This window comes from Perca flavescens, chromosome 15 (genome assembly GCF_004354835.1).
Source record: "Perca flavescens isolate YP-PL-M2 chromosome 15, PFLA_1.0, whole genome shotgun sequence".
Classification (NCBI taxonomy): domain Eukaryota; kingdom Metazoa; phylum Chordata; class Actinopteri; order Perciformes; family Percidae; genus Perca; species Perca flavescens.
The window spans coordinates 16,352,948-16,373,335 of NC_041345.1; the positions used below are offsets into that span (position 1 = coordinate 16,352,948).

The window sequence follows — 20,388 nt, forward strand, 5'->3', positions numbered from 1 at the left end:
ATGATTTGGTGGTGCCCCCACTGCAGTAACTCTCAGGACCCTCCTAGGGGTCCCGGGCCCCCTGTTGAAGATCTCTGGTGTAAAACTTGAGAAAGTGGCTAAAACAAACTCAACAAAACAAATAATGGGTTTAAATAGTCTAACTTCATGAGGAGTTGTTTTGTGATTGAAATTGGAATAGCTGTTTTCTCAAAGTACTTGTAAATGCAATACATGTTCTCATAAATGTACATTAATAATGAATAGTTAATAGGTTTACTGATCTTGACAGCTTTCATGATAGTGCTGCAGATAAAAGTGTGAAGTTTGTATTTACTTATTTATTATATGTGATTTTTAATTGAGAACTATTGTGGAATAACTAATAGCTCATGCAATAGACCTGCCCGTGTTCAGGTAATAGACTTATCCACACCTAGTTACTTTCCTTATCTAAACCAATAATATGAACCCTGGCAGAGTTTAATTCTGTGAGTAAATCCTGTATACTTCACTTAGCCCATCAGCGCTTTGTTGTTGTCTAGTATGTGGCACAATTGACTTAAGATCACACAAAACTGCTTACTCTCATTACAATGTAATCAATACTCAATTACCAATGAAGTAGTGTGGGACCTCTGGGCCTTATAACCCTTTCTCTTGCACCTAGACCTTCTTCTCCTGCTCCTCTTTTGATTAATGGCCTCATGGATTTTCAGATAAATCTGGCAAATCAGGATTCAAACCAGCAGATTTATCTTGTTTTGTGGTGCAATAAACATTGGCTACATTATGGTGAGTAAAACCCTCAATCCGCGATGTAAAAAAAGAACGGTTCCAGGTGTTTCCCTTCTGAAGGGAACATTAAAGCTGTTCTGTAACTCAGTTCAGTCAAGGAGCATAACATGTCAACGTGGACCCTCAATTTGTCTGGTTTACAGGTCAAAGGTAACTTAACCTATAAGCATGACCTCAGGTACCATTCCTCTACATTAATATTTATCCCTAGGTCGAACCTTATATGTCAGTTGTTTTCAGTGACCTTCACTGTGTTTTACATCTACACCATGGGAACAAAGTGTTTAAATGCTACATAATAAAGTATTCAATTAAATCCCTGAAAAATGCATGAAACTTTATTCATCAAAGATTCACAAAATTAGGGGAAAACCAGTGACAATATGCAAAATTTACAAAACACGTTAAGAACAATGATTGTCAGGCATTAATTAGTTGACGATACAATATTGCATTATTTTCTCTCATCTATTTTTTATCAAACTGTCAATCCTTCTGACAAACTATGAACAGCCTTAAAAATAACAATTTTAGATACATCACATATTTCCAACAACACTGCCTTAATAACAACCCTGAGCTGGAAGCAATGCAAATAAGTGTGAGATAAGGTGAGTGGTTATTTTTGTTTAGCAGTGCAGTAGAAAAAATATGTTAATGATTAACAATGATACTGTGTAGTGTTAGCTTATTAGAACAGACAGTGCAAGGTACGATCCAGGCTGATTGACAACCATGTAATGCTATTTAAATGTTTTCTTCAGCCAACTCAGTTTCAGTTCTTGCAACAATTCAAATCCTATTTTGAGTGTAAATGTTATCCAGATGTATATATATGTATGTTTGTGTGTGTGTGTGTGTGTGTGTGTGTGTGTATGTATGTATGTATGACCTAAAGTGTGTTATATTAAAAGATTTTAGAATAGCCCCTCGTGAAATGAAAAAGACAGGATTGTTTTTCTGATGGCCGTAGTTCCTCCCAAACAACAATCAATGCCGATACAGAAATGTCTTCTTTCTAATATTCCTGCAAATCTACCGAGAAGTTCTGCATCCTCTCCACAATGAAGAAGCACAGCGTTCCAGAGAAGCCCAGGGTGACCATCAGCAGGAGCTGCCACTTCAACAGGAGGTAACTGCTGTAGAAAAACGCCACTGCTGCAAAAACAGACTGACAAAGGAGAATAGAATTTAAGATTTTTAAGTTGAGCCAACAAAACCAATGGTCGTTGGCCAGGAAGTAGAAGACGTTGGCTAGAACAATTGTACAAGTTTAAGAACTGAACTTTTTTTGTGCAATTCATTAGATTTACAATCTGCAAATGGCATCTTCAGTTTATTAGACAACATGCTTATTGTTATTATATTTATATATATATATATATATATATATATATATATATATATTGTTATTGTTATTTTAGTAAAAGTAGTAGTAGTAGTAGTAGTAAGTATTATTTGTTTTTATATACTATATCTGAATTACTGTCATGTTTATATGCAACTGAAATTGCATTCCTTTTTGTAGTTAAAAATAATGATAAGTTTTTTAAATGGAATAACTTTCTGCTTTATGCAAGATTTGATCTATATAGACAGATACCAGATCAGTATTCAGTCACATTAATGCAAAACTAGGGAGTGCCATCATAAAAAATATTAAATAAAATTTCTCCCTTTTGGTTTCTGATTTTTTTTTTATCGAGAACACAGGACAAGTGATTTACAAACCACATGTGCTGTAACAGACAAAAAATACTTTTTAATTTCATTTGAACTTTTAGAAAATACCACAATTTCTAGGGCTTATTTCTTGTTAGAGACAAATTTTCAACAAACACAAAGGGGAGATTAGGAGGTGTATGTGGGTCTTGTTCTTTTCCTTTTTAATGGGGCTTCAGGTGAATTCATTTCATACTTGTGAAGCAACATTTTAGCCCAGCTTTGCTCAGCTCTGATAACAATGCCTGAGAATTGGCAACTCGGGATTACCTGGATGAATTTGAAGATGGCAAAAGCAGGCGTGCTTTGTCCAGCATAAACACAGCCTAATATGCTGTAGAGCTGTGTGTTGAAACAACTGTCCCCAAGTCCAAGCAAGAAGCTGCACAGCAGGGCAATGGATACACTGAGAGAGAAAATATAGTTCTTATTAAAACAAAACAGAATTGTAACTGGCCTTCTTCGTGTTCACTCTTCTTTGTTGTTAAAGTGTTGCATACCTTGGAGTTAGATATGGTTTATGTTGGGTGGTGGTACTAAAGACAACCGGGGCATCGTCTGGGATGTTGAGGAAGATCAAATAGACAGCAACGAAATGGACAACCATTCCCAGAAACACCACCGAGGTCCGTCTGAAGCGATTGTTCTTACACAACAATCCAAACAAGCCTCCGCCTGATGAGAAAGAACATATTTTTGAATTCAGTGACTTTGAATCACCTAAACGAGCTCTGACCGAGGAATATAAACTTACCAACAATTTCTCCAATGCCTACCACAATCCCAGAGATCCCAATCAAGCCTTTAGCTGCTTCTCCAAACTGTGTAGTTGCTCCGATACACGTCCCATACACTCCGCTGTAGAAAGATAGCTCCAGGCCTGCAGAACAAGAAGGGCACGCTGTAGCCGCAAGCCTTCACTGGAGGCTTAGATACTCACTATATTAATGTATTCTCCATGCGACTCACCGCTGTATGCCATGCAGGGACTCAGGAGCAGTATCGTTTTAGTCTTCAGAAGTTGCAGGATGGTTTCTGAAGCGGAGGACACACGATACACTGATTTGAATTGCTAATAAATACATATTATATATGCCTAACACTTTTATACCTTTTTTACATGTGGATTGAGCTCCGATAAAAATGCAGACATTAAGGCCCCATTACCGTGTGACAATTTAAGTTCAATGTAGATAAATAATAAGATAAGTTAAATAAGATAAAGAATCTGTATAAAAAAGCCAAAAAGCCACATCTGAATGCAGGTGGGGAAAAAAAACCAACAGAGAATGTCACCCAGGCGGTTTTAAAAGAAGAAATCCCACTAGGTTTATTTATATATGCCCGGATGCCCTCTCTTGACATAAATCAGTGTGCATCTTCGATAAACCCCGATACCTTTGAGGCAGGTGTACACACGTCTACATGCACACAAGATACTCGCTAGACAAAGAGCAATCTGATCATCCAAACAACTTCAGGCTGCATTGAAGGTGGGTGTAAGTGTAGCACAGTTTCCTGTTGACAAACAGAGATATAATCTGAAACAGGCAGTTTCTACATACTCTCCAGAAGAGTTGTATCCACATGAAAGACATTTTGACCTAAAGAAAAACAAAGCTGCCTGTGACTGCCTACTAGTTTCAGACTAAGAGCAGTGAAGTGTGGAGAACTAGAGCTTACCGGCAGTATGCCAAATAACTGAGACAAAAGGGAAATAACAAACATTTCTGTTACGTATTTTGTGCCTTTTTCTGTTATTTGTATATCAACTGTGAACAATCTCAGATGATACAAATGTACACTGCAAGGAAGAAAATGCAGTATCACCTCTATTGCATGTGCACTTTTAGCCATGCTAGCAGCTGAAATACAATGTTTTTGATACAGACGTCAACGCTTCGTCTAGCACCACCCACAAGTTAAAGTTTTCACTTATCCAGTGTAACATGTCAACATTTACTGGGTGGAATTTGAAATTTGGTAAACACATCCATGTTCCCCTTTAGGATGAAGTGAAATAACTTTTCCAATTGCTAATTGGCAAATGTTAGCACGCTAACACACTAAGAGCTGCTAGAACAGCTGTCCCAAATCTATTCTACATACTAATTTTATACAGTAAGTTCTACATTGCAGGTAGTATACAAGTAAATCAACATACTTTCCATGTTATACAAACATAAGATGATACAATATGTGCAACACAAACTGACTTTGGAACATCAATGCAAGATGAATTTCACAAACACACATCATAATGTTTTTTTCTACAATTTTACAATTTTTTTTTAATTATATTATATATATATATATATATATATATATATATATATATATATATATATATATAAATAATAGAACTTACTGAATTCTGACTTGGCATCCTGCATGGCAGTGTTGGCTCTGTGCTTATACCTAAACAACAGAAAATAAATCAATTTAACTTTGACAAGAACAAAATTAATTAATGGAAGTAAAGTGCACACACAAACAGTGACAGACCTCCCTTCAAGTGACAGACAGCTGAAGTGATATACAAATCAAAGACACTTTAGCTGCATAAAGATCTAAAGGATTCCTGACAATCCCAACACACTGCAAAAGAAGGTGTTTTTCACAGTAAATGATGGCTCCCTATAGTATTCTTTGTTATGCTGTTGGAATCATGCACACACTCAAACTCAGCCAATAAGCAAGGATCAAATACCTGCATCTAGGAGATACTAGAAACAGTCTCTAAGCACAAACTGCTGCCACATGACAGACACAAACAGGCCTAGAGAACGAGTTTGGTCCCAAATGAACACACTTAACAAGATTCCTATACAATCTACTAATTTCAGTCTTGTGTTTTTCACAAAGCTGATTTTCTTAGTGTTAAAATGCCCTACACATACCCTTGCATCAGGGCCAGGAAACTTTTTACGTGACTTTCAGTAGTCTTTGATGACAGCTATATTTTTCTCAAAATGTGTCCATATTCAAGCCATAAAAAAATTAAATAATGTTGAGGATCTTGGTGGATAATTTGGGGACTTTAACTGCTGTCACTCTCAAAGACAAAGTCTACATCCCTGCTGCCCCAAATCTGCCTGATTGCACCCTTCTTGCTTGGTCTGGTAATAGCCAGACTACCCTTGTATAAAGTGCTATGATTAGGCTTGACTTGAGAAAAATGGATAGTCATTTTTGTGAAGGACAGAGTGATTTATACCTCCTGCAGAACTGCAATGGTAAGTCATCTTGAAAACTCTTGCAAAATTCAAGGTTCGTTACTTGAAAATATTATAATTATTTATTAATAATAATAATTTAATAGTAATAAAAATATATATGTGGTTTGGTTATAGCTTATAACTGGATGAAATGTAAATTTGGTTCACTTTAATATGTTTGTATATGTTGAATAAACAGTCTACTTTCACTTTTTATTCACCACTTGAGTTTAGTACCCTCCTTGTCCTTTTTCAGTAGTGGTTCAGACATTTCTATATATTCTGAGTGATTTTAACAGCAGTGAAAAAGGTGGAATTATCTAAAGGGTATTCATTTACATCACAGGAGTTGAGAGCAGTGCCTGCCCTTCCTCTTCAGAGAGCATCTCGTCTTCATGATGGCTCTTTCTCAACACCAGGAAGCTGAGTGTGCCGAGTATGGAGGTGACCAACAGGGACAGAAAAATGTTTTTCCTGCTGCTGTCTGAAAGGGGAAGATTAAAATAAGCTGCTTAATTAAAATACACAAGATATATTAACAACATTAAGCTAGGAGCATATTCAGAATAACCAATCACTCATAAAATCCTCTTGGTATTTTGCTTTCATCATCAAGCTAGATTTTGCTATTAAAGCCATGACAGTACTTAATACTCAATTTTAACCTGATATCTTACCTGATATCTCTGTTTTTCCTTTCCAGTCGAAATAAATGTAAAGATTGCCAAACAGCATGCTGTAAATAAGTTGAAATAGGTTAATCAAGTGACTAAATGACAGACATCACATCAAGGAAGGGGAAAAAAAAGTTTCAAAATTCAATTTTGCGATTCCTCATCAAATCCATTTTTTTTTTTACTTTTTGGGTAATTTGACAAAACAATTCCACTTAAAGGTCAATCAAGCAGCTAACCTAGAGCTTTCAATCATATCGTATTAAGTTGATCATAAACCCATATTTAGTTTTAGTGGTCACTACTTATTCTGTCATGTTTTGTTAAAAAACATTCATTACTTAAATCACATTAGTTGTTTGTAATAATCAGCTTAAGTATGCAGTGCACAGATCATATTAGTAAGCAGGGATAACTAAGGATGTTAAGTTTCTGTATGGGAGGAGGGGGGGGGTCATTTGAACTGTTCTGCGTTGAAGCAATGCAATGCAAAGGCTCATGGGAAAAAATGTATATATGCTCTGAATGGTTTCCTAGTTAAAGAGTGTTTTAATAATGGTCTGTTAATGTTTCGGGTGTGCTTTTATGTTATCTGGGTTTTAGTTTTGTATGGTTGATTTAGTGTTAATGTTTGTCTGCATTTATTGTTGCACCATGACCGAGACCTGGGGGGGACTGATGGCCTCTGGGCAGTGACAATGTTGAGTAGCAAATGCACAGATTGAAATTCAGTAACTCTGGCTCCTGAGTGAAACTTTCCATGCAGTACTATGCATTGTGAAGTTACAATGTCTGATGTGTGTTGTTATGTTTATGTTTTTTGGAACAAATGTATTGAATGTGTTGTTCTTACAATCAGATTGTCATAAAGGAAAAACAATTTTATAAAGACAAATTATTTCTGTAGTAGTGATAACTAACCTGTTTTATACTTGTTATGTTTCTTTGCATGCTTAAAGCTACAGTGTGTAGTTTCTGTCTCCCCCGTGAGGAATTCTAAGTAATGACAACAAAACTGTCGGCGAAACCACATGATACAAGCTTTCCGTGATCCCGCACCACCCCCACCCCTCCTCCACGCAGTTGCCAGTAACCAAGGAGGACATGGAGCATTAAAAAAACAGGATGGACTCTTCAGAAGGTCATTATCTTCACTGGATTTTCTGCGTGCGAAAGTCCCTGGGCCACACCAGTTTCTGAACGTAGTCATGAGTTTTGTGGAGCTGATAGTCTTAATTAGCTTTGAAGCAACTCATTTGGCAATGGCTTAAATGTAACAGACGTTTATTAATATAAAAAAGTTACGCACTAAAGCTTTAACTTTATATGCTTATTTTAGACAAAATGACTCCAGAAAAAATTATTAATGTAATGATTTTTAGTAATGACTACTAATTACTCTTGATTTGTCTACTGCAGCAATTTACCGCTCTGTGTTAATACAACTTCACAAGTTTCACCTTGTGTAAAAACGTAGATGGTTCAAGGCAACGGTTTTTCACGCAAATTTAAAGTCAAATAATTTGGAATAACAGTATAAGATCTTAATCAGCAGATAGAATTTGCTCTGTGTCATGAAATTATAAATGTTCAAATTTCCAATTCTTTTTAAGCACTTTAAGGATGAAGATCTTGATTGAAAGCCCAGAGCAGCTACTACTATAAAACTATAGAACAAATGTTGTTCCCTACAAATGTTACGGTCACCCCATGGGCCAATCGAGGAGCAGATAAATCATTCCTTAAAAGTGTATCTTAATTGGAGCAATAATGTCTGAGATTTTAAGTTCTAGTTAAACATTCAAACATTTAATTGTAATGCCCTCTGTGCAATTTGTTGTGTACAACAAGTTTGATGTGAATCAAACCTCTGGTGTAGGACTCTGGAGCTTTCACAGCTTCAAAATTTGACCTTTAATTAAAGTGATCCCATTAGGACAACTAATGGAATTAAAAGAAACAGTGGTTATACAGTGCTATCTCAAATGTCATCTGACAAATCATGTTTGAAAGACAGAAAAAGGACTGGACTTTTTGGTGGTTGGATCAAACGCTGACTTTCTAAACACAACAATCTGCATTTCTGCCTTTGAGGATGCTTCTTTCATATTTTAAGCTGTTATTTGCCTTTCATGGTGAACCGGGCAGTCCTGTAAAATGCTGTGATCTATTTTTGTCTTTAATTACATTTCACCTAAACTTCAAAATGTAGATGAGCAATTAGTCAGTCCCAAAGCCTCAGCGAGGGATAACAGAGTTTATTCATTAAAGATAACAGTAACTGCATTCTGTGTGTGTGTGTGTGTGTGTGTGTGTGTGTGTGTGTGTGTGTGTGTGTGTGTGTGTGTGTGTGTGTGTGTGTGTGTCGGCAGGCTGAGAAGAACTGATTCATAAGTTTACTGTGGCATGCATCACCACTGGAGAGTCAGCTTAGCATTGCCCTTTTGTGCGCTTTGGAGCAGGTGAAAGCCAATGTAATTATTATACTAATTAAATTTGCATATTTTAACAGATACCAATTTCGTTGTCCAAGCCAGTATGCAAGAGCAGTGGGCCGAATTTCAAGAGATGAAATGACCAAAACCTGCAGAATCTCTTAATATGTTTTAACTCATAACTCACTGGCAGATATTGTAACAGGATTTATTAAATATATTCTAAATAAAGGCTTCATTAATATCTTGTCATGCTAAAAAATCCAGACCTCACAGTATTTTGGCTACTATCTATAGCTATATCATTGATCAACTGAAATACTTGCATCAACAAAAAGAGGAAGAAAAGATGGTGATGAATTGTGTTTTCAATGAACTGTATGTAATGATGGGAAGAAATAATATAATGCAGGGTACTTTAATAGCAACCGTGGGTTGGTTTAGGAAGCAAATTAGAAGGAGGATTTTTAGATTCTCAAATAAAAACAATTTATATTTAATTCACTAAAGGCCGTAGTTAAGTCTTTTTCAGAGAATCACATACAGTATAATCTAAGTATTAAAATGTAGTGTGGTTTAAATGAAGTAATGCATAGAGGTAATGGTCTTGGTGTTGTACCACTGTAACATTACTGTGTCAGTAGCTGCATACCTGCACTGTAGGAGAGCCCAGAACATCCCTGTGTTCCTGTTGATGGTGGAAGCCTCAGAGTTTTCCACCAGAAAGTGTCCCTGAGCTGTCCACAGCACTGTAGGAAAGTAAGTGAGTGAGGTCATTTGAGAGAAAAAAAAAAATGTAACCAGTCAGTTAATTGCCCACACAAAATGAAAAATGATCTTCATGTGTTGGTAAGTTATGCATCTAAGCCTTGGGACATGATAAAAATTCATGACGCCACAATGATTTGAGACCGCTTTGAAAACAGCCCCAAATCATTTTTCTTTATTTTTCCAGTAAATGCACAACAGAGGGCTGCTTTCTCAGTATTTTCACTAACATATGAGCAAACTCAAAGTGCTGCACGCTATTTACAGAAACGGCTCCTAACCCATTTAAGGTCTAATTTGGGATACTGTTTATTCACATCAAGACATCCCAGTCATGATAATGTATGCATGATTAAACACTATTTGGAACACAGAAACTGAGCTTGAATAGGCTGTAAAAACAACAGAAACCAAGTTGAAGTAGTCCATTTATGTGTACTTTTTTGTAAATGGGATGTGAGGGTGCCAAACCAAAAAATGGAAACCTGCCTATTCTGAATAAAAACAGGCATACAAATAAACTGTAAGCTAGAACTGAAACAATGAGTTATATTATTATCGTATGATATTTTGATAACTGACTCGTTGTTTCTGTACATTTTTAAGCACAAATGTTCAACTTCTCAAATGTGAGGTTTTGATGCTTTTCTTGGTCATAGTCTTCAGGTTTTGGAGACAAAAGAAAACCTTTGAAGACGTCAGATTCAGCTCTGGGAAATTATAATCAGCATGTTTTCTTTACTACTTTCTGGCATTTTAAAGACAAACCGGTTAATCGAGAAAATAACGATCGGATAAATCGATAATGAAATAAGCATTAGTTGTTGTAAGCAACAATAATCTAAATAAAACTCCAGATTTCCCTTTTTAATTAGAGTAAAGGTGACTGATAGGCTATTAATACAATAAAATATCTCCATTAATCATTATAACTCAGGTTTCAGAGTAGGGAGAATAAATGAAAATAGAGAATGCTCCAGAACCAAAAGAAAGTTGTCTTAAAATGAATTCACTCCAATTTTTCCTTTAAAGTTTACTGATCACTGCCTCAACTATAATGCTGGTGCAAACATATAAAAAAAAGAGTTACTGTATTAGCTTCAACATTATTGTCATCCAATATAAAAACTAATAAATCTGGTAAAGGAACTTACTGGCTGCTCCTATGCCGATCAGTACAGAGGTCAGGTAAAAGGACCATGTTGAAGGGATGATGAACACAGCAATGTACCCACTAGACAGAAGGCATTTAGAACAGCAATGAGCAACATGTTTCAGCTTCAGCATCTTTGTCAACATCCTGTAGGTAATTACCTTGACAATGTTTACCTGTAAAGAAGGCCACTCAAAAACATAGTCATTTTTGGTCCAATTACTGCAACAACTGTTGGCGCGAGTAAATTGGAGAACGAAAATACCCCATAGATTATTCCAAGACTGTAAAGGAGGCAAAGATAATTATTATTTAACGTTTTACTTTAAAATTTATTAAAATGAACATGTTATTCTCCATCCTGAGTTGAGGGTATGCACGACCTACCTGTGGTAGCCACTCCCAGTGAAAGTATCATTCTGCAGGCTTTTCACTACCGTTTGCTAAAAAAAAATGGAGGTGGAAGCACAGGTTTAGAGTGGACAAAATGAGGCTTAATTATGTCCTCAAGTCATCCATCTGGTTTGTTAGTTTCACTGACCATTGAATAAAATTAGAAACACGAGGTGCGCCTGACATTGGCTGGTTTCCTGCGCATTAGACATCTGCGGTTGGATCTTTTTAGATTAAACGTTTTAATAACAAAATGTGCATACAAAACCAAAAGCAGTAGTTTTATGCTTTATTGTTCTCTGCATAAAAGTATCTAGCAGTCAAATTATTCGGGATAAATTATACAAATAGGCCTTAAGGTACACTAAAATATAAATATTTTGTGTTTAGGCTACAGTTACACATAGCCTATGAGTAAAAGCAGAGGGGGTTATCTTTGAGTTTTAAATGTGTTTTACATAGCTGAGGGACAGGAAATCTGTTCCATCCATTAAAAAAAATAAAAATAAAAAAAGATCTCAGCTCGAGCTGATCTGTCTTCTGCAGGCTTTCGGAAAATAAGCTTTTCGAGGCAACAACAAACACATGTGACTAATCTATGTGGATGTGTAACTCAGTAATAAAGTTGAACTTACTTCAACGTTCCCACAGGTGGTGAAGGCGGTAAAAATGAACAAAAACCCCACACCCAAAATCACAACGTTGAACGTCCTTCTGTCTGCCATGGTGTGTTTCTTACTGGCCCCTAGCAATACATGTATTAAATATAAACTTGCCGCTGGCAATGTGCTGTCGACTCATTGGAACTAAACATCTGGAAGACTATCATACGGATTAATTAACGACTGGGATAGACGAACCCATTTTAACAAAGTCGCGACACTAAAGCTGACTTTACTAACTGTTAAGTTACAGTTTAATGCGCGTGAAGGACAGAAGTGTAGCGGAGAGTGCGGACACAGACAGCCACAGCGTAGCACTGTTATAAGGGCACTTCCCTTCTATCACACTAAGTGCGCATGACAACTTGTGACTTTAATTACAGGCATTTTTTTCAGATTTTTTTTTGCGGTCTTCCTTGTTCTTCTTCCACTACTTCGTCATGATGGTTTTCCCATAGACAGTTCTTCTTCTTCTTGTGCAATTTGCGGTCATTTGCACTCATTTAGCTTTGCTGCCTTCCAGAGGTAACCGGGAGGAATATTCTCCCATGGAAAGCAAAACTGTCTTTTAATGTCAGCCTGCTGTCAGTGGTAGAAAGTAGCCTAACTAAGTAGGCTACTACATTTACTCACGTAGCCTACAACTCACGTAGCCTACGTGCAATTTTGAGTCACTTTACTTGACTACTTCCGTTTTCTGCTTCTTTATAGGCCTACTCCACTACAATTCAGAGGAAATATTGTAGGCTACTACTCCACTATAGGCTACTACTTATTAAATAAATTTTGTTTCTAGTTTCATAGTTAATAATACTAACTATAATTAACAAATAATAATGTATTAAACAGGCCACATTAATATAAGACAAGACTTTATTGATCCCTTAGTGAAATTCACAAACTATTCTGCTGCTATATAGGCCTAGCTGTTTGTATTTATGCCATGCCAAACGTCATCAAAGGTACAACCATTTAACAAAGATGCATCTTTCGGTAATACACAAGAGCACAAATAAATGAAATAAATTACCAAATGAAGCACTACTATATAATGTCTATGTTTCCAATTAATACACTGAAAAAAATGCTATAAAATCTTATCTTGAAAAATAGTTCTTTTTCCCCTCATCTCCCAGGCTTTCTCCCGGTAACTAGCTAATGATGCATATGTGAACAACCAACTCAATCTTTGTGCGTCATCTATATTTACAAAATCAATATCTGTTTTAACAAAATATTGTGCAGTTCCCAGTAAAAAGGGCAATAGAAAACAAAGTGTAACTCATTTTCTTGGCATTTCATTGATTTACAAAACCTATTTTGCTCTTCCACAAGGAGCCCCCCTCCAACATACAACATGAGCCTCTCATTAAGTAGAACACAGACTGTGCTCATAAGGCTGATTCCTCTGTAATTTAATGGCATCCTTGGGTCCTCACTGGGGGGTTTTGGTATTGGGTTTATAATAGACAACATATTTTACCAGATTCAAAACATGTCTAAAATAATTTGGGCGATTTTAATATCTCAAGTCCAGTTGCTTTCCCCAGTTTTACTTTATTGATAGCCATTTGCACTTCACTATAATAGTGAGATCCATATTTAAGGTCCTCACTTATGCAATATTCCCTCTTTAATATTTGTCTTTCTTACCTTTTTCCTTTAACATACTTCTTTATGATACCATTCATCAAAATCTGAAGTATCGCTGGAACATCTCTGAGACAACCAGTCACAGTATTACCATCTGGCCCCAGCACCTCCATTTTCCTATTTATTAATTTCAGACCAAATTCTCTGTGGACTTAATGTTTGAATTTTCTTCTTTTTTTTCTTTATTTGTTCAACACCTGTTCTGTTTGAAAACGCCTTTTTTATTCTGTCAAACATATCTGTTCTTAAAAACTTCTAAGAATGTCTTCTCTTCTACGACTGTTTCCAGCTTTACCATCAACTTCTCTTTCTTCTTTAATCAATTTGCAGAAACTACTATACCAATTATCTAGATTTTCTTGTTGTCTTAGGATTAGTCATTCTTCAATTCCAATAAAGATTGTTGTAAACCAGAAGATAAGAAGTTAGCTGGTAAAGTCCTACTGACTTTCTTTTTTGCTGAAGTAATGGAGTTACAGTCTTGAGGGGCTATACATAATAAGCCTCAGTCTTTATTAGAAGTTTTAACGAAAGTAAAGAGTGATCTGGACTCTGCATCTTTCTCCAATTAGATCCATACAGTTTGCACTTAATTAATTGGTTTGGAGCTCAGCTAATACTTCAAAGAAGTCACATTGTAAGCAGCCACATGATGCAAGTAAAGTCAACCACAGCTGTAACCCTCACATATAGCTGTAATAACCATTCGGGGTATTGCTACTTTTACTTAAGTCGAAGATCTGAGTATACTTCATCCACCACTGTTTGTGTTTATTACACAGGGTATAATGTTAAGAAACATTATTTCTATTGCACTGTTGACGTGCTTCACAATTAATGAAACCACATATAAGTGATGTCATTTCCCATGTATTTTTATTATTAAATTAATTTCAGTCTCATTTGTTGACTGGTAATGGAAATTCCATGACCAAGCTTATACTAACTCATTCAAAAACTGTAATTATAGCCACATGCCTGCAGTTCGCATGAGAAGAGACTCATAAAACAATGGTGAATTCAATGATCATAAAAGAGCAATAAGGAAAAGCATGCCAAATTAACAGTAAAGTATAATAAGTGGTATAAGAGATATAGATAGAGATATATAAGTTATGAGTCCATTAACGAATCTGAAATTGTTCAACCTGCATATTATATTATTGTTCTTGGTTTATTTGTCCCCATTTTTCTGGCACAATGATCAGATTCTCATAATTAAGTTTATACAAAAAGAGAGCCAGTTTGTTCTCTAACTATTGCGCATATCCTACTACATGAATCATATAGGCCTGGGTAAGTGAAACTATTTCTCTAATTATTGTAATGTAAGAAGAAGAAAAAGTAGCCCTCCAGTGAATTTGAAGTAGGCTTGAGGGAAGGGGTTACATTATATTTTGTCACATAGAGATGGAGATGTTTCGTATAATCCAATAGCTGGCGATAATGCATCATTTTAAATCCCAAACGTCATACAATATGAAGGAAGAAGAAAAACTCAACCAATAGCCATTGAGTAAACTGCCACCTCTCTGTGTCTGTTCCAAAAACTCTGCACTTGCCACTTGCTGCCACAACAACAAAGAAGTTTAGCAAAGCGAGAGGATTAATTACGACTCACTTCCGTGTTTGCCAAAAAAAAAAAAAAAAAAAAGTACGTTGCTACATTACCATCTATGTACATTACACAGTTCGTGTTTTCAATTCTTATAACGAAAATCTTTGTTTTGCGCCAGACGAAATTGATTTGACCACAGTATATTGAGACATTATTTGCTTAATCATAAAGACAAATGCATTAGTAAAAAACAACTTTATTTCCACTCTGTCTTCCTGTCCACCGGCTAACTGAAACTACAAATGTTTTAGCGTTGTAACGTTAAGTATAGCTATAACGTTACATGTTATGCCATGGTTTGTCTTCCTCTTTGTAGCGTTGTCACACATAAATGTACGCTTGAACCTTAATATTTAGTCAATGGCTTGAACACGACTTTCGTTGTAGTCGACTTTTGCTTCTTGAATATCAGACTCATCCTGCTCTCTGTAACGGTACTCTCTTTGCCTCAACCTACAACAGATTGTACACAATCATCATGGCGACCCAGGATGGTGGGTATTGAGCAAATACAGCAGTGTTTCTTTCACATCTTTACATTGAACCTAAACACTGTTAGTGGGATAACATATGTTTGGAATTTACATGTTAATATATGACGCTATTAATACAGTGTAATGTAAATGGACGTCTCTCCGTAACGTAATAATTTAACGTTAAACGTTCACCAGTGTTGTAGCTAGCTAACGTTAACGATTGCTAACACCAGTCAAATTTAGCTAGATTTGTGGATGACTCAAGTAAATGTTAGAAGATTTAACCACTGTTATGTTTTAATTGGTTTACTTTTTCTGTAAATGAGCTAACTAAATATGGTTAGGTTATGAATTGTAACGACGAAGTAACGATGCCAACATACAGTTTGTTACGTTAACGTGACCAGTTTAATGTTAACGTTAAGGCCAACCGTCTTAGCTAGCTAGCTGCAACATACAATGTTTTGCGAGTAAGTATTTCCATTCAAGAACCATGTCTGTTTTAGGATTAGACGTGGTTAGGTTTTATTTATTCCTTCGCTCAACACACAAGAAATGCTGCCTTGATAAAAACATTTTTTTTAAGTCAGCCGTCCATGGAAAGAGCTAGAAAAACGGGGGAAGAAAAAAGCGAAACTAGACTTTATTACATACTTTTAAACAGTTAACTTATAGTTACATTTACATGCGTTAGTTATTGTGTGTGAAGGTATATGGGGGAATGCTTATGAAACAAATATAATTATTTTTTTGCTTCGAAAGAGAACCATGATTATTGTAATTGTGTCCAGACACATATTGTCTCCTGATCAATTTAATATTTGTTCATTAGACACAGTCATTAAATATTGACATTTGCTGTGTGAAATAGGATTTCTGCTCTAATGTTTTGTTTCATAAAAGAGTATTCATTGTTAAATATGGCAGTGGACTTGGTTATTATTTCTGACAAGGTGGTCCACCTCTAGTATAAAACGCTGCAGAAAACACTTGTGAGTACCGATATAAGAAATCATTGTATTTCAATTAAAGGGGTGAATTCATGGAACGAGAGGAACTGAAAAGTTGTAGCACACTTTTTGTGTGTCATTACTTACAGTCTGGTATACATTTCAGTTTCACAATTTAAATTCAGCCTTGTTGCCTGTATTTTAATGTGATTGCTAAACAAAAGAAAGAACAGATAGGATTTCTACAAACACAGATATTAGTCTTGTATTTCGGAATATCTGCATCTATGTTGGAAAATGTGGGACGTACTATTTTGAGAACTAAGAACTTTGCACTGATTTTCATTGAATGGATCCAAATCAATGTTTTCATGCTCTTCCAGGAAGTGAAGAAGTCATAATGGAAACCGAGGCAAAGCCAAAAGAAGCCGAGCCACTCTGTGAGGATGCTGAAAAAGTTGACACAGAAACTACGTCATACACAGATGCGGGAGACGCCACAACTCAGGACTCTAGTATTAGCAATGGGGACAACGCAGACGGTGAACAGGAGATGGTGGACTTGAAGATTATCTGGAACAAGAATAAATATGATCTGAAAATTCCTGTTGATAACACCGGAGCCCAACTAAAAGAGAGGATCCACTCACTCACTGGTAAGAACACACAGTAGTTCACCTTGAATTCAAAGTGAAAGAGGCTGTCTAGAGTGAAGAGCAGAGCTTAAAAATAAATGCTCCCCTATGTATTCCTAGGTCTTCCACCTGCAATGCAGAAAGTGATGTACAAAGGATTGCTTCCAGAGGACAAGACGCTACGTGAAATAAAGATTACAAATGGTGCAAAAATAATGGTGGTAGGATCTACAATAAATGATGTATTAGCTGTGAATACACCCAAAGAGGCTGTTCAGCAGGAAGTTAAGGCTGAAGAAAACAAGAAAGAGCCTTTATGCAGTCAAAAGGTAAGATTAATGGCATTCTTGCAAAGTAGAGTAAAAATATTTATGGAGTTTTCTGATATTAACCTGGCACTGTTATTTCAGCAACACAGGAAAGTTTTGGACAAAGGTAAACCAGATGACATAATGCCATCTATTAAAGGAACAAAGGTAAGATAAGATCACATGAAGGGAGGTCAGTCCCTGTTTTTGTTTGTCTTGTGTTGACTGCCACAGCAGTTCAAAGCTGTTTTCACAGATGTATGTTAACTATATGATTTTAATACCAGGCACGAAGACTCACTTTTTTTTTCTCGCTAACAGGAACGATTACCGACGGTGCCTTTATCCGGAATGTTTAACAAGTCCGGAGGAAAAGTTAGACTCACATTCAAACTGGAGCAGGATCAGCTGTGGATCGGAACAAAGGGTAGGATTACAGTCTGCCTTATTTTTGGCTAAATTCACTGCAACACAAAGATACTGAGTATTAAAAAATGTCTTCATTTTTGTGTGTGTTTATTTCTACAGAGAGAACGGAGAAAGTCCCAATGGGCTCCATTAAAAACGTAGTGTCTGAACCCATCGAAGGCCATGAGGACTATCACATGATGGTGAGTGTTCTTGCTGCTACTTGCATGTCAGACTTATTTGTTTTATGAAAAGTTGTAATGCCAAATGCTCCGAGGTGGACACAAGTGTGCAGATGGGTCATGTAACTAAGCAAAATAATAAGTTTAGGTCTATAGGGAACAGCTAAAGAACAGACTTGATATGTTTGTTGTGGTATGAAATGTTTAGTTTGGTTATTTTTGTCTGTGAAAGTTGTTTTTTGTGAGTGAATAGTGCAGGTTGAGCAGTGTCGCTGTAGTATGTGTGCATCAGAGTGATGGGGCTTGTCGTTTGCTGTTTTGGGCTCTGCCGTGGAGCGGGAAATGTCAGCGCTTTCTCTAGATTAACCTTTCTCTCTAAAGGAAGCTGTGTCTTCTTTGTCAGTGAAATGGAAATCCCAGATATCTCTTTTTAAGAGAACAAAATAAAGTGTCATTATAACCGCAGAAAGACTATAAGGTTAAGGAGAAATGTAGTGAAACTCAGTTGATGATTCTGTCAGCTGAATAACAATTTTTGAACTTGATGTTGTGATGAATGGGAGGTAAACAAGACCAGAAAGTAATCTGATAACTTCAAATGTAGTAAAAGCTGACAGTATAATGCTGTGGATGTCATGTCAATGTCAAGTGCATTTAAGCAAAAAAGGCTGATCGTGAAATTTAAAATGTGAGATCCTTTCCATATTTCCTTGCTTCCTTGTTGTTGAGGTTTTCTACCACCTCACACTGACTAAACATATAAATTAGAGAGATCGGGCCGTGGAGCCAAATAAACGTGTGGGAGTTTATTCCTGCACAGTTCAGCTGTCTTTCATGGTCACAGTACGTACACTGGACCGATACAGTCCAAGTGCAGAATAGTGGAATTCCAATGACATTGATTTGTGTTGTAATGTTTTGGCTCTAGAATGAAATTTGATGGCCAGCTATTTGCTCAAAGCATGTTCCTGCATCACTGAGGAGTTGATAATGTACAGTATGAGGAGGAGTAGATGGAAGAGGAGCTTTTCCTCTAAAACAGCAGGCCCATCATTGATCTCAGTGATCCACCCTGTTTACTTTAACTTTTCAAAATTGAAAAGAAGGAGGTATGAAGTAATTCATTATTTTTTTTTGCATTTCAGAATGGCTTTTGGAGTGATTAGGTGGGCTGTAATATACTGCAAAGGAATATGTCTTTTTAATTAAAAGGTGTTATTAGAGGCAGTATATTACACACAGCTATCAGGTCTTTGAATGTTTGATTTGTTTGTATTTACAGTTTTGTTTTTAGAATATGTTGAGCATCTGTCAAATCATTAAACGTGCTTACCATTTTTTTTCCCACTTTCGTAGGCTTTTCAGTTGGGTCCAACAGAAGCGTCTCAATATTGGGTCTACTGGGTGCCTGTCCAGTTTGTCGATGCAATCAAAGACACAGTCCTTGGAAAATGGCAGTATTTCTAATGTGCCTCTTTTTTTGAACTGGGATTGAGACGAGGAGCCAATGAAAAATGAAACTGGAGTCAACAGTGAGGCTTCAGGAACTTCTTGGAATTCATTCGAAGGAAACGGACGGATGCCTGTGGACTAATCATATTGTTTTTAGGCTAAAAGTGCACTATGTGGCAGCACATTTCTCAGCCCTGTTGATCATTCAAGGTTTTCAGCAAATCCAAGGGAAAATGATGAAACAATTGTACAGAAATTGCTAACACTTTTCTTCAATTATTCTTAAAGAAATAAAACTTATTTAATGAAATGAATGCACTAGGGCATTGATGTTGTCTGTCTGTGTTCAGTGTTGTATCCTCCGAAACTTTAACATTTCTTTTTTTGATTTACTTTGTTAGAGACCAAAGTTTTGCACATTTGAACAGAGCAGGTCTTCGCAGTCTCTTTGCAAAACGGCTCAAACTCTAGTAGTATGGGGTCTTTGAGTGAACAGCAACAGGTCCTCCCACAAATAGTGGATTTGATTGAGGTCTGGACTTGGCCACCCCAGGACTTTAACATTGGCCTTTTAAAGGGTTGTTGTTGCCCAAGTAGCAGTTCCCTTGCAGACTGCAGTATATTTTCCGGCAGGGTTTCTCTCTATTTAAAGGGCTTTCCAATCCTGCTGTGATGTGATGTGTGGTGTTTGTTAAACATAGCTTTTAGTATGATGGGAAAAATGCTTAATCTTAGTCTCAGACCATAGAACTGTTTCCATATACCCCACATTAAATGATGTTTTTCAGCAGAACACATCTAAACTGAGAAAATGATAATGGTTAAAAAAGAAAGAAAAGAAGAAGCATATTAAGCATATACACTTTGCTATTTCCCTGTTGATTACTGGGGTAAGTAAAAAATC

General features: G+C 36.4%; 2 protein-coding genes across 4 annotated transcripts; one reads left to right on the forward strand and one right to left on the reverse strand.

Annotated features, from left to right (window-relative positions):
- Positions 1-1,093: 1,093 nt before the first annotated feature.
- Positions 1,094-12,388, reverse strand: LOC114569508 (UNC93-like protein MFSD11). The gene is made up of 13 exons (XM_028599366.1): positions 11,776-12,388; positions 11,135-11,190; positions 10,924-11,031; positions 10,749-10,828; positions 9,479-9,575; positions 6,395-6,453; positions 6,057-6,201; positions 4,868-4,917; positions 3,469-3,534; positions 3,254-3,379; positions 3,000-3,174; positions 2,770-2,905; positions 1,094-1,948 (listed from the first exon to the last, which is right to left on the reverse strand). The coding sequence occupies exons 1-13, from the start codon at positions 11,863-11,865 to the stop codon at positions 1,796-1,798; spliced, it is 1,341 nt and encodes a 446-aa protein (XP_028455167.1). The 5' UTR covers positions 11,866-12,388; the 3' UTR covers positions 1,094-1,795.
- Positions 12,389-15,339: 2,951 nt separating this feature from the next.
- On the forward strand, positions 15,340-19,798 carry ubfd1 (ubiquitin family domain containing 1). Of its 3 annotated transcripts, none has more exons than XM_028599761.1 (7): positions 15,340-15,567; positions 16,883-17,155; positions 17,255-17,463; positions 17,545-17,610; positions 17,764-17,869; positions 17,971-18,053; positions 19,389-19,798. In XM_028599761.1, the coding sequence occupies exons 1-7, from the start codon at positions 15,552-15,554 to the stop codon at positions 19,497-19,499; spliced, it is 864 nt and encodes a 287-aa protein (XP_028455562.1). In that variant the 5' UTR covers positions 15,340-15,551; the 3' UTR covers positions 19,500-19,798. The 3 variants fall into 3 exon arrangements, with proteins under 3 accessions (XP_028455562.1, XP_028455563.1, XP_028455564.1); XM_028599762.1 differs by having other exon boundaries at positions 15,567-15,627; XM_028599763.1 differs by lacking the exon at positions 15,340-15,567 and adding an exon at positions 15,950-16,019.
- The last annotated feature ends 590 nt before the right edge of the window (positions 19,799-20,388 follow it).